This window comes from Sminthopsis crassicaudata, chromosome 6, assembly GCF_048593235.1.
Source record: "Sminthopsis crassicaudata isolate SCR6 chromosome 6, ASM4859323v1, whole genome shotgun sequence".
NCBI lineage: Eukaryota > Metazoa > Chordata > Mammalia > Dasyuromorphia > Dasyuridae > Sminthopsis > Sminthopsis crassicaudata.
Window position 1 is genome coordinate 7437351 of NC_133622.1, and position 22112 is coordinate 7459462.

Consider the following 22112-nt stretch of genomic DNA (forward strand, 5'->3'; position numbering starts at 1 on the left):
TTCTGAGGGTAATTCTACCTAAACGACATTAGCTGAAGGGGGCTGCAATCTATATTTTGAGAAAAAATTTAATCTTTATTTTGTATCAATACCGAGTTCAGCTATTTCTGTCCAATATAACACTGGAAGTTTGGGTGATTCTATCAGTCAGGGATCTCAGTTTTTCCAGGCAGCCAATTGTTTTCTTGGAAGTGCTCACATTAGCATAAAAATATAATAGATAAACAAATATACTGGCCGGGAAGTGCTCCTAGCAACATGTTCCTGTGATTGTGTTTATTATGATGATTTCATCCGTGAGATAATTATAACCAGGGTGAAGATTTTCCATTTAGACTCTGGCCTTTTAGAGATTTGTCCCAATGTGAGTTCATGTAATTTATAAACTATTTAATATTCGTTATTAGACTTTAGATTGCATAACAACAGGAACCATATTTTAGTGTTCTTTGCATCCTCCAGGGTCTATTGCAGAGGGCCCACTCCATAAATGATACTCAGGAAATGTTTGTGGAAGAAATGAAAGCTTTTTGCCAAAATACTCTTTCTTAATTCAGTGATTATGAACTTTAGTTACGAATAAATTTGTAAAATTGAAGAGGAGTATAATTTATTGCATGTGAAAGTTTAAATCACATTGTTATTAAAAAATTTACACATAGCATATTTATAACTTCTTTCTCAATTTGTATTTCAATTGTCTTCCTACAATATTAATGACATATTTATGTAGCATTTTAAAATTTGGAAATCCCTGAGAAGTAATATGAGTATCGTCAATCCCATTTTGGAGATTAGGAAATTAGGATTCAGACACATTTCATTGCAAAGAAAAAGAAAAGGCTAAAAAAAAGGCACAAATCTGCAAATATGAAGCAAGACATAAACAGCGTACATGGGGGCAGAAGACTTGGGCTGGACCCTCGGCTCTGCTGTTTACCACCCATAGGTTGTTTCTCTTCTGTGAAGTTAAAAGTTTAAACGAATCTCTTACCGATTATCTGAGTTCTCTTCCAGTTCCAAGTCCAACAAAATCTAAAAGGTCTGTTTATTAAGTTTGCTTAATTTAAAGAAGATCTATCTCATTTATTCCCTCCAACACACATTCACACATGCACACACACTGACACTGACACTCACACACACACACACACACACACACACACACACACACACACATACAACCTACAAAGCCGTTGATTTGAATGATGTGTGTGTTATAAGTGTACATTTTTTATTTTCTCCAGGTTGCGACCAGTGGAGACACCTACATTCCCGAATTCTTCAGACTGGAGCAGCTGCAACAAGAATTTAATTTTGCTTCAGATGAGGAACTAAATAGATCGAAGCGATTCAGACTTCTGTATCTCAGAACCCTGGAGGTGCCAGAGTTTCGGAATTTTAAGCAAGTTCCCATTTACGACCGAGAAATCATGGAAAAGGTGTTCCAGGTAAGACGTGTTCTCCATCAACACTTCGAAGGTTCTCAGGCTCCATCCATATGGGTGCCTCCTGCACCGCAGCATGGACAAATGTCTGGTAATAAGGAGACTACAGCCTACTGCCCTCAGGGATTTTCACGTCATAAGTAACAGAAAAGACATTTACAATGCTGTATACAAGCTGGAAAGTAGGTAGACCCGTCATATAGCAAGAAATAAAATGTTATACACATGAATATATGAAATATACTTGAAAAATACATCTTCCATGAAATATATGAAATTTCAGAGACCTAGAGCAGAAGTTCTTTAACGTTTTTGTGTCGTGGACTCCCGTGGCAGCCTGGTGAAGTCTATGTACCTCTCCTTAAAATCATGTTCTTCAGCGCATAAAATAAAATAGATGATTATAAATAAAATCAATTCTATTGAAATACAGTTATCAAAAAATATTTTAAATACGAGTTTACTCCAAGAACAAGGCCCTTGTGCCTGTCCCATAATAAAAACTTAGTAAATGCTTGTTAATTAATTAATCAATCCGGGAATCATAGATTTAGAATTGTAAAGGACCTTAGAATCCATGTAAGTCCAACATCATGATTTTAATGATAAGGAAACTGAGGCCCAAAAAGATCAAGATCATAAATATCAAGAGTCTCAAAGCAAAAACTCCAAATTCTCTGTTCATCCTATTGCACCACAAATAGTCAAGAAAAGTTAGCAAGCATTTATTAATGCTATAGTAGCCAAGCATCTCCAACAGGTGAGAAAAATAAGGTACATACTGTGTGCCAGGCACTGTGCAAACTGCTGGAGATACCAAAAAAGTGGCAAAAATATCCTCTGCTTTCAAAGAGCTCACAATCTATTTGAAAAAACATTATGCAAAAACTATACATAAACAAAAGATGGAAGGAAGAAAGGGAAGGAAGGAAGGAAGGAGAGGAGGAGAGAAAGGGAAGGAAAGGAAAGAAAGGGGAGGGAGAGATGGATAGATAGATGGGTAGATTGGTGGTTAAATAGATGATACATAGATATCTATATACAGATCATTATCAAAAGATAGCTATTTTTTAAAGACATTTACAACTGTCTCTCTAGATATACCAACATCTATCTGTAGATAGATATATGAATATAGCAGATATATCTATCAATTTCCATCTAGATAGATAACTACCTATTTTATCTATATATATATGTGATAAATTTGAGATTTTCTGAGGGGGGAAGACACTAACTTTAAGGAGGATTGGAAAGGTTTTAGCAGGGATTTGAGGTGACTTGCAGGAAGCCAGGGAAGCCAGGAGATGAAGTTAAGGAAATACCTGTAAAATATTTCTTTGCCCAGGGACATCTCTACTTTGTCTCCTTCTCCTGTGGAATTTTCCCTCTGAACCATGGGTCTTACTTGGTCTCATCACTGGGTGTCTGCCTCAGCTTGGCCAGTTATTTTCAGTCTCCCATCATTGCTGCAACCCAAGTTCATCCCTGACTTTGCCCTTCATCTTGAGATGTCTGCCTTCTCTCATGGGCAGCCCTCCTTTTTAAGGACTGGATCCACAACGGCCCTTGGGTCCTTCCATTATTGCTCTCCACTGCCCCATATACTAAACCTCATCGCCCTATACTCTGTTAACCATTCTGCACACCTGCATCCATACTCAGCCAGCTGTAGAGTCACTGGATAATAGATTCAGAGCTAGAAAGGACCTTAGAGGTCAGCTAACCCCCTCCTTATATAAATGAGGCGAATGGAAAACCAGAGAACGGAATGAATGGCTCAAATTCTCACATTAAGTCTCAGAGCTAAGACGCAAACTCAGATTCTCTGACTCTAGATATGAAAGTCTTCCCCCCATTCCATGGGGACCTTTAAGGAAGGCCAAGGAGAAGAAGCAGAGACAGAGATGGGTGTAGTCATCAGTAGGAGCATCTGTACTAATGAACTCACACATCCACACAGCTACAACCTGCTCTGGATCCAAATGAGGGTTAGAGTTGGGAGGCGGGTAACTCCCAACCAAGGAGGCCAGATAATGTTTTCAGTCTAATTAAAGAGAAAAGATCATATGCAACAAAATCAAACATAAGTTCTTTATGAAATCAAAAGTATTTTAAAATAATAAGATTACATTTTATTTTAAATGAAGGACTATGAGAAACGGATACGTGACCGAGGGATAATTGAGACCAAGGATCATTTAGATGCTCATAGAGCTAGAGTGGCCAAGTACCTCCAACAGGTGAGGAGAAGAAATTTAATCTTTTTCTCTTTTGCAAATTATTACACATTTTACCAAAAAAATGTTACAAATATTACAAATTTTCAATTAACATAGACACAAATGTATTTAATATTGGAAGAAAAAAATCATGGATTTATCCTGGACAGAAAACTCAAGTATATTGGGACACAAATGGTGTTTGGTTTTTCTTTTCTTCCCTGGAAATACAGGTCTTTGGGAAAGAAACTAAAGCCACTGCCTATGTGGACTAATGAAAAACAGGATTTGGCTTTCCGGACTACCACCAAATTCCAGGGCTTCTGGCTAGGAATTGGGATACGGAGACAGGAGAAGAACATTTGGGCAGCTTTCTTTCTTTGATAAAGAAGAGGTTTAATGTAGAGATTGTCATTTTGATGCTCCTTGGAATGCTTTGCTTTCCCACACCAATAGCCACTGCGATATCTCTAACAGTCCATGACGTGTGCTCTTTAAAGCTACACTTGTATATCAAAGGAGCCATTTTTTAAAACCACAGCATTAAAAATACAATAAAAGAGAGCATAAAATGCATGAGTATGGCATGAAATCCAGCACTAAATGACAGGAGGAAACCAACTTAATCCTTGTTTATCTTGTTGGGATCAGACATTGAGCGTAACCACATCAAAGTTATTGCTTGTCTCAAGCTTAAGTCTATTGCTGTAAATATACGGGAATATTTGTACGATAAACACAAGGGAATTGAAGGGAGACACTGCAGAAATCAGGAAAGGCCTTCCCTGAAAGGGGGCTCTGGAGCTGAGCTTTGAGGGAAAGTCCGAATCTGGGAAGCAGAGCTGAGAAGGGAATGAGTTCTTGTACCCATCAATCAGGTCTCAAGAGTCTGTGTTTGATCCTAAAGATGATATAGAACCCCTGGATTTTATTGAACAGGGAAATGATGTGATCAGACAGGTCTGTTTTAGAAATATCTCTTTGGTCTTGGTGCGAAGGAAAGATTAGAGCCAGCAAAGCTTGGAGGGTTAAAGAATTAAGAAGCTGTTGCAATAGTCTAGCCAAGACGTGATGGAGGCCTGGGTCCTGTGAGTGAAGCTATGAGGATGAGCAGAAGTCAGACGTAGAAATAACCACTTGGCAGCTGGCTGGATACGACTCTGCGTTTGCCTACTTGGGAAAATGGAAGGATGGGAGGATTTCCTCAGCATGTGTGTCTCAGAAATGGGGAGGTTTATTGAGGGTGGGTTTGAAGGGAAAGATAATAAGCTCTTGGACATTTTGCATTTGAAAGGTCGCCTTGGGAGCTGTTCCCATAAGACTATAGTTCAAGAGAGAGACTGGGGCTGAACGACCTGTGAATATCTGTACAGAGCTGATAATAGAATCCAAGGCAGCGTGGAGTAGAGCGAGAAAAGAGTTTAAATGCTTTAGATTTCTCCTCTTCTTCATTGGGATCAATACTGATGGTATTGGCAGAATTTGATTTTGGGGGGTTCCCATTCCTCTTGAGCTCCCTTTCCTTTTATTGCCTCAGATCACGGAAGCATTCCTCTCGTTTCTCTGAAATCACTACAATCTGTACTCCTGGTGCTGAGTGAAAATCAGACTCTCCAGCACTCCCTCTGGTGGGTTACCATAAATCCTGAAAAAGTCCCTTTTCTCCCAAAGTTCTCATCATTTCAAGTTTGCCAGTCTTGTCGGTCAGGATTAAGTTTACTGTGATAGGATCTCTCATTGCTCCCTCTGCCTTCTGAGATATGGAATTGTCAGCAAGGCAAAGGCAAGACTTCATCAGATTTTAGCAGAGTAAGACATAGCAGATGTTCAGCTAATTAAAGTCCCTATCCCTATTATAATTTGGCTCCATGCCCATTTTATGAGTTGCTATAGGTACTCATAATTGTTTTCTTCTACATCTGATAAGCTAATATATAGCATATTGCCATCACAAAACTACTTTACTCTCTCTCTCTCCATTCATTATCTTGCAGATACGTCCCCTAATCTTCCACAGCAGCATTTGTGGATTTTCTTACAGATGCCTGGAAATAGCGCCTTCCCTTCCATCTCTCTCTTCCCTGCCTCTGAGACAACTAATTTATTCTACCATAATCACTGTCTACACATTAAAAAGTAAAATCTTAGAGATTCATGGATCAGCGGAATAAGTGCAAATAAAAGAAAACTTAAAACTCCAGGATTAAAATTTCATCTTTGATTATTAAGGCAAAGGGGCAGCGAGGTGGCTCGGTGGATAGAGCACCAGCCCTGAATTCTGGAGGACCCGAGTTCAAATTTGACCTCACTGCCCTGGCTGTGTGACCCTGGGCAAGTCACTTAACCCCAGCCTCAGGGGGGGGGGAATTATTAAGGCCAATTGTAATTCATTCGTAATGAGACATCAAGTCAGATATATAGGAGAGGAGCTTTTGGAATCAAACCCAGACTTTTAAGTTCCAATAGAATAATAGTCTATGGTGCATTTTAAAATAATCTACAAGGCAGTGGGAAGAAGTAAAGTACGGTACTTTGAGCCAGGACATCTAGATTCAAGTCTCACGTCAGATACTTATTAAGTTTTATTTTTTAAATTATTATTTTGTTTATTTATTAGAAAGTCATTTCATCTTCCAGAGGCTCAGTAAAAAGGAGATAATACGACTTTTCAAAGTCCTATACCTCTGTGAATTATTATCATGAATTTACTGAGAAAATTGTAAATGAACTTGTCCCACCCTAGGTTAGAGAATCTGTGATAAACCGCTTCCTAATCGCAAAACGCCATCTACTTCTCTCGGACCTGGTTGTGGAAGAGGATGTTCCCAATATCAGGTAGGGAAGGGGGCGCAGGGCGGAGGGGGGGGGGGCTTTTCTTTTTAGAACTCTGCTTTTGATGGCTTTTATAAAGGAAGCAGGATTTCCCCATCACTCGTGTCACCCTCCGGTAGCACCAATGGTCAAGTCCCCCTTTAGTAGGAGGAGGAGTTGGCAGTCCTGCCGCAGTTGGGCTGCCAGGACCAACTCCGGAACCCCGGAGAACCCTGCGCCAGAACCCCTCACACCCCTTATTTCATTTCAAGGGCAAACCTTTATCGGGTCTGGCTCTGGGGCAAGGCGTTTCTCCCCGTTTTCTCAGACCTCTCCTTCCTCAGATTTCCAGAAAAAACTCCAGGTGTCTACAGTACTCTTGCCCATTCTCTTGCCCATTCTCTTGCCCATTCTCTTGCCACAATGATTTAGTTATCTCCTCCCCACTATTAGATTATAAATCCCTTGTGGCCACAGTGCCTTTGTATAGTACCGTGTGTTAAAAAGCAGCGTAATAACTACCTTATAGTAGGTTATCTCAGGCTTTAATATTTGAAGGGATATTGCTGACCGTCTGGTTCAGCCTCCCCTTAACTGAAGTTCAGGAAGGTTTCATTAGTTAGCTGAGGTCACAGAGAGAAGGCAAGCATGAAATCATGCCAAAGTATTCCTCTGGACAAAGAACTGCATGTCGGTCAGCACCGCTCCTGTAGCCACGGCCTCCTTCCAGCTTTCCACAACATCACCCCCAGACATGGCTCCCCCAAACAAGAACATGGAGAATGCAAAACTAGGCAGAGGCCATTGCTACCGAGCCATCACACTTTTCCTCTATCACCTCCTGAGCTGCAGACAGTTTTCCTTGAGTATCCAGGACTCTGGAGCCCAAGAGGACAGACAGTCCCCTTGATCAGGTCCAAAGTCACATTCACCCTCTCTTGTCTGTGTTTTGGGGGAATTCAGGTTCTCTTTTTGTTTACAATCTTGCAAATTACTAGTAGAACAGATGCATCTTTTTCATTTTGTCCTTTCTTTTTCTGCATGCCATTCTGCTTTGTTGGGGGCTTTAAGTTCTGATGGCTCAGGGTATGTGATTTCCTTCTTTGTTTTGGAGCTTTGCTGTCAGTCTGCTTCTGTGTTTGTTGACATGCCATAGCCCCTGTGTGGAAGCCTTCTGGGTGGGTCTCTCTCCAGGAGCAGAGCACTGGCCCAGGGAGAGCCTTAAGCAGGTCACAGCCTGGACCGCCCTCCCCACAATGACTTGCAGAAGAATTCCAAGCTCATGCTTACCTCCTATTGCCAGGAAGGCCCAGTCCAGCCCCCAAGTCCATGCTGTCCGAGTGGCCACAGCAAGCCCATCTCTCAAGCCCCTCAGTTTGGCCCCTTTCTGCCCTCACTTCTGATCCACAACAAAATTCTCAGACCGCAGCGAGGCTCCGATTGCTGTTTACATGGGAACGGGAATCAGCACAGTCTCCAAAGCTGGGCCAGTCCTTTGTGACCAAAGGATCAGCGGGTGCCTCCATGGAAACTGCTCCAGGGCCTTATCAGGACATGGCGGCAACTCTGGTTCTCACGAGTTGTTCCCTGTCCTGCCAGTCCGGGGAGTGCAGGCTAGCTAATGGACCACCTAGCTCTCCCTTAAGGAGTACCCTGGCTAGCCATGGAGATGTTCATCATAAAATTGGCCACCAAGTGAACAGGAATATTCTGGAATAGATGTGATCTGAATCCATGGAGGGATTACCCACCCAGATTTTTTTTAACCCTCACATATATATATATATATATATATATATATATATATATATATATATATATATATATATATATACACACATACATATTTGCTAAAAAATAAAAATGTGTGTATATATTTTTTCTAAGATTACCTTTTTCTTTAATATGTGTATATATGTGTGTGTGTGTGTGTGTGTGTGAGAGAGAGAATCTTAGAAATCTTATCTTAGAAAAAAACTTTCCATGCTGTGTTGACTCATTTTTTTACTCTTAAATTTGTGCTCTTTCCCTTAAGTCAGAGGTTCTTAACCTGGAGCCCACGACCTTTTTCATTTTATAAACTATTTGATTGTGTTCAATACATTGGGACAAGTGCGATGAGGGATATAAATATGTATAAATGCTGCTGTTCGATAGAAGAGACAACATGAGTACAAAGCTAAACCGTGTACAAAGCAAAACGTAGTTAAGCGCCCATTGCTTCCCAAACTGACTTCCACAGAATTTGGTATTCTGCACCAAGGGGACAGGAGTTTCCTAAGGAAGGACGTTTGGTTGGTAGAGGCATTGTCTTTAGGAAAGTACTAAGCATAAAATGGCACGCATAGCAAAAATACTGATTATCCTTGCATCATTTCTTCAAATTTGAAAACAGGCTGAATTTCCTGCACTTTGCTCCAGAATTACCTATCCCTTCATTTTTTGTGGAGGGCATTTCTTATCTTCAGACCCCCAGCCGTGGGTTTCTGTTTTATACGACCCTTTCAAGCCCCTAAATAGCCAAATTTTGGGAATGCTCAGGTAGGCAAATATGGCAGGAGTGTGAAGAGGGCAAAGTCTGTCTCTAATGGAGGAGACGTGGAAGGCTTCACTGAAGAAGTGTCAGTGGCTTTGGGTACTGGAGGAAGAGTAGGATGGGGATATAGGGAGAAGAAGTATAGGAGTTATTCCTTGTTAGAGAAGTGAAATAAACACAATTTCAGGGACTTTAAACAAATGGACTGATCCAGTTGGAACTGAGAGTTTGTACAGTGAAATAGTTTAGATGGGACTAGAAAGACCCGAATTTAAATATTCTTCCTTCCATTAAAATAAATTTAGTGATAATGAAGTATCCTTCCCAGCACAGGAGGTTATGAAGTGTCTGCCCCAGCACAGGAGGGTATATAGGTCAATCTGAATCTCCTGAAGTGGTCAGGGGTTTTTCGAGAGGTCCTTACGTGTTTTGAGACAATTTATAGGCAGAGATCTCGTGTTCTTTCAGACTTTTACGTTCTAAAATGTCTCTAAGACTTAGGAACTCTGATCAGTACAATGATCCACAATTCCACAGGACCTACAAATATGAAACATTCCTCCAACTATCCTCCAAATAAAGAATTGATAAACTCAGAGTACAGATTTAAGCATTTTTGTTCCTTCATTTTCTGCCTTTTTTATTGGAATACAGATAATGTGCAAATATGTTTTGCATGACTCTGTGTGTGTGTGTGTGTGTGTGTGTGTGTGTGTGTGTGTGTGTGTGTAAAATAAGCATCATATAATTTCTTCTAAATGGGGGAAGAGAGGAGAGAGAATGTGGAACTAAAAATTAAAATAAAAGTTGAATAAATTAATTCAATGTCTTTCACATCCATTCTGTGGTCATTAGCATTCTGGGTGCAAGCATCTTCAAGTTGGCAGAACAAAAGCGGCCCTTGAAGCCCAGAAGAAAAGGAAGGAAAAAGGTTCCGGCGCAGAACTTGTCAGATGGAGACATCAAGCTCTTGGTGAACATCCTCAGGGCCTATGATATTCCAGTGCGAAAACCCAGCAGCAGGTAAGACTGAGCGGCCACCTGGCCCAGGGGGATACACGAGGGGCAGCCCGAGATGGGGACGCTCCTCTGGTCCGTTCTGAATCTGAAAAGAGCCTCCCCTGCTACGGCATCCTGCACCTGGAGCGTCCAGCTTCCACCTGTGTGCCCGTGAGGAGCAAACTTATGGGGGAAGTCCTCTCTGCTTCCGAAAGGCCTCAAGGGTTACTCTTTGTCCCAGGAAACGGTCGCTTCTGCTTCTGCTCGGTGGCCACCCATTTCTGCCTCCCAGGACTCACAGAAGCAGCCTTAAGACCTGCTAACCCTGGCCATTAGTGTTCTTTACCTTCCCCCTCACGGACAGTTTTATTAAAGACTTACTGCATTTCTTTAAAATACTCCCTTATTCTGTGGGCATTTATTCTATTCTATGCACTTATTCCCCTAATGTGCTTAAGCAAAAGTTGCTTTGCAAACACTGATGACTCTTCACTCACGTTTCTTGGGTAGCATTTTAAGGTTTATGAGCCACTCTTAAAGGTTTATCCAGTCCTAAGAGAGAATTAATGTCTCCATTCTATGGAGGTGTAAACTGAGGCTGGGGTAAGTGACCTGCATGACTAGAACCTCAGTGAGCCGGGATAAGAGTCCAGGTTTCCTGCCTCTATTATCCCATGGAGCTGCAGTAAAAAAAGCTTGGTGTGATGCTCCCCTGGGTCTGTGAAAGTGAGTTGTGATTCAGAGGCTTCCCTCAGCTGGCTGAAAGGAATCAGGGGTGCCCTCTGGGGACCGGGGCCTCCACGCCCCGCTGCTCCACTAGTCCTTCCTACCTCGGCCATTCTTAGTTATCTGCCCCCTTCCCTTACCTCTCTTGGACCTCAAGGACCTGAGCTGACTTGTGGCTCACCCCATTAACTGGGGACGGGACTTTCAACCAGTCACAATTTCTCTGAGCTTCTGTTTAATCATCTGGGGAAAGCTGGCGGTAGTTGTGCTCCAACCTCACTCGGCTGCTTGGCCCCGCGACAGGTCCACCGTGATCCAGGTCCAACCAAGTCAGCGATTTTTACCGAACCCAAATGGTCCCTGGTTAATGTCTTTCCTGGTGTCTGGTGCTCACAAAGCCAAATGCTCCTGGAAGCAGCAGATACGTATCTGTAAATGCTCACAGTATCCCCAAAATTAATATCACGTATGACGTAATCTTCTCACTAACACAGTCCCCTGTCCCTAAAAGGGTCATGGCCTAATGGTGGAATTAAAAGGTGTTTCTCAGAAAATATGGACATGTCCACTCTACTTATGAAAACCTCTGCACAGAGTTTTCTGGAGCCAATCCACTTTACCTCAAATAAATAAATGCAGGCATACCTAGAAATATTGTGGGTTCAGTTACAGAGCATCACAAAAAAGCAAATATTACAATAAGGCGATTCACAGGAATCTTTGGTTTCCCAGTGCATATAAAAGTTGCTTCCACTATACTACATAGCCTGTAACGTGTGCGATAGCATTAAGTCCAAAAAATGTCCATAAGCTTGATCAAAAATACTTTATTGTTAGAAAAAAAATATTAGCCATTATGTGAGCTTTCGGTGGGTCCTAATCTTTTTGCCGATGGAGGGTCTGGCCTCTATGTTGATGGCCGCTGACTGATGGGGTGGTGACTGCTGAAGGCTGGGGGTGGGGGGCTATGGCAATTTCTTACAATAAGACAACGATGAAATTTGCCACATGATTGACTCTTTCCTTCACGTGAATACTTAGAGGTCCTTATAGGGTTATTAACTGGCCTGATTCCAGTACTCTTATTGTGCCAGAGGTAATGGGGGGGCCCAAGGAGACGGAGAGAAATGGGGAAATGGCTGGTAGATGGAGCTTTCCTAATACAAAACTTTTAAGTTCTCTATCTTACGTGAGCATCTCTATATATGAGGCCCCTCAAAAAAATTATGATAGTAACATCAAAGGTCACGAATCACCATAATGGATATAGTGATCATGAAAAAGTTTGAAATATTATGAGAGTTTAAAAAATAACTTCTGTGACTTTTCTGTCCTAGCAAACTCCAGCAGACATCCCGCTCTTCGAGACCTTTCAGTGAATCATTTGTGACTTCCCCATCGATGCAAAGTCCAGCCCATACCGTGGACACTGTGCTCAGTCAGGTAACAACATCCGAATTCTGAAGTTCCTTTTTTCACATTTTATTCCAGAATTAAATCTGAGAGGCAGATTCTCCATATTGTCTTTTGCCCCATGCTTTTGCCTGAGGCAGATTTGGTCCTTAGGAATTTGTTTTGCTTTGGGTTTGTTTTTTTTTTTTTTTTTCCTAATTCACTCTCATTTTTAAGGTTTTAGTTCGACCTTTTGTGGAAGTTTCTTTTCAAAGAACTGTTTGCCACACGACTACAGCTGAAGGTCCGAATCCTAGCTGGAATGAGGAACTTGAACTTCCATTCAGGTAAGGGCAAATCCTATTTTTTCTTTCTCCATAGATGCATAAAAAATTTTGCTGATCTCTGCTGATTCTAGCTTGCTGCTGCTGCCCTTTCCCCTCCTCCCCAAAATTACCTTCTAGTATCTGATGAGATAATGGTTATAAAGTACTTACCCGTGCCTAGCCCGGTACAACCCTAGATATTATTGTTTATTTTTATATACTTATTCACAAACTCCTTGGCTCTTCCAGTTAAAAATGGAAGCCACTGAAGGGCAGAGACTGCTTCGTATTTGTTTTTGCATCCCCGGGATTAGCACATACCCAGTGCTTAATGAGTAAGGGTGGATTAGTTGATTTTCCTGCACTTAGAATGGGACATAAAAATGTCCAAGGAGTCACTGATTGGTACTATCCTGTACTAGGACGTGCACTGAGGTGGAATGGAAGCTAAAGATTTACACATCAAAGAGCAGAGCAGAAAGGGGAGATCCATATCAGCTAAGAGAGGCAAGTGGCCAGTAAACATCAGCTTAAAGCTGCTGTCTGCAGCTGGAATTTCCAAACTGGGCAGAAATGAGTCAGATAGCCCGGGGCTACAGCGGATATCTCAGACTAGTCAGTCAAGTAGTAGAAAGGGGGATCCCAGATTCTCTCACCACTAACAGTTAAAACTTTGGAGATAACGTTTGGAGTCCAAGCTCTGCATGCTCTAGGTGGGGATGCAATTGATGTGTTAAGGAAGTCTAGTCATAAAGCCAAATCAGAAAACCCTCTCACTACACAAGAAAAACATCCCACCCGGCTTCCCCACACAAGTTCCACCACTGTGAGAAGGTGACAGACTCCCAAAGCCTCGGTTCTGAAGTGGACAGAATCCCCGCCTGTTTCACAGAGTGTGGGGGAAACGCAGTTTGTAGTTTCTAGAGGGTGGGAAGGTGATCAGAGGAGTGGCCTGATCCATTGGAGGAGTTCCCCCAACCATTGGACAAGCTTACTTCCCCATGCTGAAGGCAGACATGGGCTGGGGTGCCCAAAGAGACTGGCTTTTGATTGGGATCCAGGAGCTCGGCCACCCCCGAGCTGACTGGCTGCCCAAAACTCAAGAAGAGGGAATTTTCAGAAGTGAGCTGATAGTAAAAGAGCTCTGGGAGATGACTATGGACCATTACACAGAATTCCCAATCCCTCTATTTTTGTCCGCCTGCATTTTGGATTTCCTTCACAGGCTAATTGTACACTATTTCAAAGTCCAATTCTTTTTGTGCTGCAAAACAACTCTTTGGACATGTAGACATATATCGTATTTAATTTATCCTTTAACATGTGTAACATGTATTGGTCAACCTGCCATGGGGAGGGGAGGAGGAGGGGGAAAATTGGAACAAAAGGTTGGCAATTGTCAATGCTGTAAAATGACCCATGCACATATCTGGTAAATAAAAAGCTGTAATAAAAAATAAAAAGAAGTGAGCTGATAGACCTGCCAGAACTCTTCCCTTTTCCCCCTTTCAGTCTCTTTATTTTGGCCTTTCTTCCTCAGGGGACTCCCCTGATCAGTGCCCCACCGCCTCATACCTTCACCCTCATTTTCCTAATAACCTGATTGTATTTTGCTTTGTTAGAGCTCCTAACAGTGATTACAGCACAGCCAGTATGCAATCAGTGAAGGACGATATATTCATCAACATTTTTGATGAGGTGCTCTACGATATCTTGGAGGTAAGCGCACGGTTCTGGGGAAGATACCCAATTTCTGCTGCCTTGTAGCCATGGTAGGGACACGGCTTTCCCCGTCCCAAATGGGTGATTCTGTCAAAGAGAACTTGGCGGATAAGTGGGGTCCGTGGGGCTCACGGAACCTTTGCTGATTTGAGGGTCAGAGAGGAAAGAGCTGCCAAATTTCTGGTCACTTCTCTTCCGGGGGACATGGCTGCCAAGGAATTCCTTCACTAGCCAAGTACAAGACCAAGCCAGGCTCCAAAACCGGAGCCATTTTGCTGAAAAGGATCGGGACGGGGGCTGTGAGTGTCACAGAAGCACTGTTAAAAGCAAGAACTGCCACAGCAGCCAAGAGGATCCTAAAGTTGGGGCTTCAAGCTAAAGGCACTTTGATAAGGAGCAAGCAATAAGACACTGAGGCAGACCGACGTGACCTGGATTTGCCACAGAATTGTGTGTGTGTGTGTGTGTGTGTGTGTGTTAGGGATGCCCTCTAGTAGTTTCTTAATTCTCTAAACTAGAACATCTAGACCTGCAGCAACTGCATTTTCTCCATGAGTCAGTGCAAAATTGTGTCCATTTTCCAAGTTCTTGTTGGAAAGTGCTCAACCAGGTCTTTGTAGGACTAATCTCTACACAAGGGGCTTATCAATGATTTACCCAGGATTTCGCAAAAACACACACAAAGCCTCCAAATATTTATTCTGAAAGAATGGGCTATCTAGATAATTTTCATTGTGTTCCCACAATAATAATTTGATTCTTCAGTACAATAGGCCACTCTGATCAAATGACATGTTTGCAGGACTGACAGTTAAGACCCAGCCCTTTTAATTTCCATCATTGTTTAAAAATCTTTTAAAAATGTTTAAGCCCTTGTAATAGGATCTAAAGCTTAGGACTGAGTCTCTTTGATGATAAAAGATCATTGGAGGTTTTAAGGCCAGAGAATATTACTCAATTCTATCAGTCCTCCTTATAGAATATCTCCTGCACCCACCCCTCCCTCGCTGTTCCCACTCAACTTCATCCAGCTGAATGGAACCACTGCAATAACTACATAAATACAGCTAAAGAACTGGGAGTGAGGAGATCACATGGTGGAAGCTCAAATACAAAAAGGATCCATTAAACTCTGCCTGAGAATCCCAGGGCCTCACATCCCATACAGATGCTGACGATGTCCTATGAGATTTTTTAAATCATTTTGTTTAATAGTTCCCAATTACATTTTATTCTGCTTTGGACTTCAGAGGACAATTTGGTATCTCTGATCAAGCTCACGTTTAAGCGTTTTCAGTCACGTCCTACTCTTTGTGACCCCATTTGGGGTTTTCTTGGCAAAAATTCTGGAGTGGTTTGGCCACTTCCTTCTTCTACTCCTTTTACCAATAAGAAAACTGGAGCTGATTCAGCTAAATGATTTGTCCAGGGCCAGCTAGTAAGTGTCCGAGGCTGGCTTTGAACTCAGGTCTTTGGGAGTCTGGGCCAGCACACTGCACTGGGACTCAAATTCAGCCTTCCTTCCTCAACTGCATGTTGATTTCCCACAAGTCTTCCCACATCCATACTCTGCCTCCTCTAAGAAAAGGGCTTTTGTCCCAGTCAGGAATTCTGAGGATCTTAAATGTAATCTGACATTTGAAGCTGCCTGAGTCTCAGAAGGACGAAACGTGCTTTGTCTTGTTCCTTTTATCCCCCCAGGCATCTAGTACAGCTCCCCCCCCCCCAACCCTTGTCAATAATTGAATTTATCATATAGTATACATTTACCATTACCAATTCTTATACCTCCTCTAGGACGATCGTGAAAGAGGAAGCGGCATCCATACCCGTATCGAGAGGCACTGGCTGGGATCTGTTCGAATTCCATTTAGTACTTTATATTTCCAGGGCAGGGTAAGCAGCTGAAACTTAGTGCTGAAATGTTCTCCCTGAAAAATTTCAACAAATGTGTCAACCGAGGCTTTTCTATTTGGGTGATCTGTAATAATAGGGAATGTATGTGGACAGTTTTCGAATTCACTTAGAATTAATCTATTAACATCTAAAAGTTAAAAACTAATAATCTTTCAAAATAGACCATTCTAGGGTGAATTGTTCTAGGTACTAAGATAATATATGAGTAAATACTCTATAAATCCCAAATTTCAATATAGTTATATAGTTGTCACTCAGTGCTCATTTTTATCACATGTATGATTTATAAAACCCACATTTTCTTTCCATCCTCATTAGCATGGTGCTTTGCACATAGTAGGTGCTTTAAAAAATGTTTATTGACTAACTCCTATTTTAATACTTGGTTACTGAAACAAGCTCCCCCTTTCTTTTCCCTCTTTTTTCTTCCCTCTATTTTTTCCCTTACAATTAAATAGTAGCAGAGGATAAGAAAGTGCATCCTCTATGCTGGATTGTTCTTGATTTATATTATAATTGTCTCAGTGGTAGTTTTTGTTTTGTTTATGACTCTCATGAGCACTATTATTTTATAATCAAATCCCTCCTTTAATGGATTTTATAGCTAGTGCTTTATGTAAAACTTTTCTGATAGCCTTTTTACTTCTTCTAGAATGTTAGTCATGTTTTCATTTTGACACAACTTTCTTTTGTCATTTGGTTTTATTAATAAGAATACTGTTATTTAAAAATGGTTAAATCATCTGAATAATATTTCAACATGGTGGTCATTGGGCAAAGAGCTAATATTTAGGACAATAACAGCAAAGCTAGAGTTTAGACACAGCAATTAAGGACAATGCTGGTTTGGATTATAAATCATCCTGTGAAACAGAAGGTATTAGAAAATTATGAACACAAAACAATGAAAAATAATTCAGAGGGAAATAAATTTATAGACAATTTAGTAATATCATGTTATATATATACACGTATTAATGTATTAGCCAAATATCTTTTTTTGATCTATTGATATGTTTTGTTTTTTATATTACATTTACAGATTATTCCCATTTCATGAGCCATCTCTTGTAACACATTAAAAGTTTAATAAAACTAATAATTCAGTGATTTTATCTGAAAAAAAAAAAAAAAAAAAAGAAAGTGCATCCTCTGGATTAAAAACAGGCCAGAACCGTAAAAGTGAATGAATGTACAAGTGCTTTGAAGAAATAACATTTCATGGAAAATAATGATTCTTCAACAACAATGCTTAACTGAAAAGTATAATATTCAACAGCATTTACTGAGTTCCTACTATAAGCAGAATACTGCTAAATCCTGGGAAGATGAGATACTACACTGGTCAAAGAGCTTATTGTCTAAAAGAGAAAGAAGATAAACTTACATGTAGAGAGGTATAAAAATGAAAGGGAAGGTCATGACCCATTGAAGATCAGAGAAGGAATAGCATTTGAGTTTTGCTTTAAAGCTACATAGAGATTTAACGGGTATAAAGGGGGAAAGTAGGAAAAAAGAAAATATATTTGGGAGCAATGACAAAACCAATTTCCATCAATATTCACAATCAAGGAAGTAGGAGCAGGGACTGATAGAGACATCCAAGAAATATACACTTCAGCAGAGTTGGAGATTTACTTAAGAGGATTTGTTGTGCTAAATCTTGGGTTGATTTAGTATTTCTCTCCTAAAATAGCTTTAATCCAGTTAGTGCCCTGATATCCTGAGACTCCATCCAGGCCTGAGTTTGAGAGCTACAGCTAATCCAAAGAAGTTGCCTGTTTAACCCAATAAAGGGACTTGTCTTGAAGCAACATTACCAAAAGGGACTAGACAGAGAGCAACTTTATGATGTTGGTCTGATAAAGGAAATTCATGCAGGGGCCTAGGCTAGAAATGACCTTCAAGATTCCTTCCCTAAGAAAAAGTTAGCAGTGTGAACTGGAACAATTCAGTCCCCTTTGATACCATTTTATTATCTGTAAAGTCAAGAGTGCTAGACTAAATTATCTCTGAGGGATAAGATTCTGTGATTCCATGATCTAGAACTTAAATTTCAAATCCGATCACATGCAATGTCCAGATGAGCACTTACCCATCTCAGTCAGGGCAGAACTGACAGTGAAGGGCTTATCAAGGGGAGCACTAAACTTGCCAAGAGTAATTTCTTCACTTGGGTTCTTATGGATATAAAAGTAATTTCTAAAATTAGGCATCGATAGGTATTGCGGCCACTCATACTTATCAATAAATGAGTCATTTAATGTTTATTATATTCTCAGAGGACAGTCCCGTGGTACCCAAAAACCAATGGGCCATAAGTAGCAGTTCCAAAAATCAGGACAAAAGATGCAGTTGGAATTTTACAAAGGGCAAAGGGAAGATAAAGACTTACACACTAAAGAATCAAGAAGATTTATATCAGGTGAAATAATCATTGAATCAGCAAATAATAAAGGTTTTTAGCTGACATTTGCAAACAGAGCAGGAACTAACCAGAGAGCACCAAGTCTAGTGTTGGATATCTCCGGGAAAATGGCAGCTCTTATGACACTTTCTTTTTACAAATGAAAAATTGTGGGTTTGTAGCAAAATACTTTCATAACATAGGAAAAATATATCTTCATGCAAGAAGAGCTCAATTCAACCTAAAGGGCAGTTGTCACCTTGTGTGTGTGTGTGTGTGTGTGCGTGTGTGTGTGTGTGTGTGTGTGTGTATGTATGTGTGTGTATGTATATGTATATATGCCTTTCAAATATGGAAACCAGCGAATAAGAATCAATCTTTAAATTGAGAACCAATTTCAGCTCCCAGAACACACACACTTGTTGGCAAGTACTAGTTGAATACTATTCATAGAAACCACGATCAGAGAAATCCCTAGCCAAATCCACAGGCTCATCATTCTAGAGCTAGAAAGGGACCGTGGAGCTATATTTTCCAATGTATCATTCCCTTCTCTTTCCTTCTAAAGAGACATCTATTATTTAAAAAAGAGGAAAAAACAGTTCAGTAAAATTATCCAACATCCTGAAAAAGATTTGACATTAAAAATTCAGTGTTGCATATCCAGTCTCCCACTTCTATAAGGAATGTAGGGAAGATTATTATTTTTTTTTCTGGGACAACCATTCTTTCACTTTATAGATTAGAAAATTGAGCACTAAGGAGACTTCAGTGACTTACACAAGTTCACGTAGGAAGAAATATCAGTGGAGGAATCCGAACTAAGGTCTATTGACTTCCAGAGCCAGGAAGGCAAGGAGATAGCATTTAATGCAGTTCACAAGCCAGACACAGAAGGAGAAATGGCTTGTCTCTTTGTCACCCTGCTGAAATACTATATTGAGCCTTTTTTGTGCCTCAAGAAACAGATTTTATGAGATGTCTTGTGTTCGTTGATTGTTCCTTTTGTCCTCTTCATGAGGAGATTTATTGAATTTTATTTTTCTCACAGATTGATGGTACCTTTAAAATAGATATCCCTCCGGTTCTCCTGGGCTACAGTAAAGAGAGAAACCTAATTAGTGAAAGGGACTTTGATTCTGTCAGAAGTCTGAGTGATGGCACCTACATCACCCTCTTTATGACTATTGAACCTCACCTTGTGCCTGGGGAGTCAGTTCGAGAAAAGGTAAGTGGTTTCCAACTTGGTGAACCAATCAATGATTTGGGTCAGTCATTAAAAAATGCTATCCTCTCTGTTATTTTATGCATAGGACGCTCTCTAGTAGAAATGTTTATTTGTGCCTATTTTTTCCTAGCTTAATACTTTTAGTATTGAACTGAATTGCAGAAATAGAACAAAAGGAAACCAGTCTGAGAGATACATTTCTTTCTCTCGACCCATATGCTTGATTTTATTATCATAAGAGAACTGACGTCACCCCCCAGTGCCTTCAGTCAGGAACAGCCAGATAAAAATGTGGATTTAGGTTTTCTTATCTTTTTTTTTTTTTTTTTTTACTAATTTGTTTATTTTTAGGGAACTCCAAAAAAAAAAAAAAAAAAAAATTTCATTGACTTTATTGGTAGCTATTCCTGACTTTAACAATTTCCATTGTGAAGAATCTCTTCCCTCATGTTTCAGTTTAAAACTTGTTTCCTTTTCATGAAAATAGAAAATCACTTCATCGTTGCCTTTTTATCAATATATCCATTTTCATATCCACTTTTTTATTTTATTAGAGTCAGATGGAAATGTAATAATGTAATTCTTTTCTTAGTCTGAACTCATAAAACAACACATATTTTCCATTTTATCCCTATTTACCAGATTTTCAGATAGATAGTAGATGATTTTCATTGAAGAAAAGTGGTGTTCACTAGGAAGCACTTTGAGTCATATTTATTTCAAAATGTTTTTAAGAGAAAATGTGAATATACAGCCCTGAGGATACGAGTGTGAGCAAACAAGAGGGTTATACGGGGAAAAACAACACATGGTCGGAAAGCTTGGAGCGGGTCGGGGAAGAGTGCAGGAGACTGGGACAAGGCTGTAGTCAGGAGGGAGAAAAGTCAATAAGGCCCAGAGCCGGAAGTAAAGGGATATTTTGTTTATGTGAATGTGTGGAGTCTTCACGTGGGTTTGTCAAGCATGAGAGCATGGCTGAAAGAATACATTAAGTTCATCCTCAGTGGCCTACACCACAGACATTTCATCATTTTTCATTCATTTTAATTGTGTTCCTATGTCCTTTTAAGTCTCTCTCTTTTTTAACACATTTTTGTACATTCTTTCATCCCTTTGTAAAAATGTTTTGTTTTGTTTTGTTTTTTTTCCCAATCTGCTCCTTTTTCGGTGTCTCACTGCCCCAGTGTGGTCACAGAAAGCATGATTCTTGTAAATATGGACTTAAGCCACCCACTATAACCTCCCCAAGATGCTCTTCTGCCTTTCGGTGAGAGCCACGTCAAATGTTGCTACCATTCTACTATACAAGGTGGACAGATCAGGTCTTGTTTGTTTTTAAATGATCTATTCAGGACAGAGGAGCTCTGGCCATAAACCAGCCCATGGAACAGGGCATGGGGCAGGATTTGGATGTATTTTTTTCCATGTGGAGACTTTCAGGAATGTTGGAGTATTATTAGTTTTCGTATTCACTCTAGGAACCAAACAGACTTTTCTGGGCTATTTTCAAGTATTTCTTAATGGAAATTTTTTTAGACAAAAATAAGTGTATAAGCTGAATGTGTTTCCTCATTGTAGCAGCTCTGTCATTGTCTTATTTTGGTAAACGAAGCTGAATATTTCCATTTTTCTAACTTACTCTTTCTGTTGCTTCACTCTTTTGCCTATTTTCTTTTCTTCTCTTCCTCGCTTCTGATAGATGACTGACATGCTAAAGAAGGTAATGAACATTTCATTTTATAATAAGCCAGTCCATATTTATTTTCAGGTCTAGAATTAGCAGCTTTCTCTTCCTCCCTACCTTTGAAAGCTTTTAAGTCCTAGTATATGTGCTTAACTTCTTCTAAATATACTTCATGGATTCGTCAAGTCTCAAAAACTGGGAAAGGGTCTCAAAGGCAGTCGGGTCTGACCCCGACCTGGCAGAGAATCCCCCCAATGAGAGGGAGCCCCCCACCTCCCCAGGCAGACGTTCCGCTGGGCGATGGCTCTGAGAAGTCACAAGGAGTGGTGGGTTGTTTTTCTGATAGAAAACCATCCCATTCATGGCTCCTGGTTTTTAACTCTCATAGCCAAAGGAACAATTCAGTTAATCATCAGACTAACTGTCCTCTACATGACACTTCTTTCAAGATGACTTCTCTTCTCCAGGCTCCACCCCCAGTAACTGATTCCGATGCGACCAGGGCTCAAAGCCATTCCTCCATCCGGCCGTCCTCCCTGAGCAATGTCTTTACAGGATGGTGCTCAGAACGGAGGGTGATACTCGGGATGGAGCTTCCAGACAGGGCATATGGGACTGTCATCTCCCTGGTTCTCTTTTCACTCAGCCCAAGGCCGCCCTAGCTGTTCTGTCACCTCACAGTTAGCATTTAAAG

General features: G+C 40.6%; 1 protein-coding gene across 3 annotated transcripts in view; it reads left to right on the plus strand.

The window, feature by feature from the left end:
- CC2D2A (coiled-coil and C2 domain containing 2A) overlaps nt 1-22112 on the plus strand; it is a 118527-nt gene that overhangs the window by 74613 nt on the left and 21802 nt on the right. For all 3 annotated transcript variants that reach the window (XM_074274509.1, XM_074274510.1, XM_074274511.1), the window contains 9 exons: nt 1248-1451; nt 3599-3691; nt 6414-6505; nt 9873-10040; nt 12080-12185; nt 12372-12481; nt 14083-14179; nt 15980-16078; nt 19558-19734. In XM_074274509.1, coding sequence (XP_074130610.1) covers nt 1248-1451; nt 3599-3691; nt 6414-6505; nt 9873-10040; nt 12080-12185; nt 12372-12481; nt 14083-14179; nt 15980-16078; nt 19558-19734 — 1146 coding nt within the window. The remainder of the gene's footprint in view (nt 1-1247; nt 1452-3598; nt 3692-6413; nt 6506-9872; nt 10041-12079; nt 12186-12371; nt 12482-14082; nt 14180-15979; nt 16079-19557; nt 19735-22112) is intronic.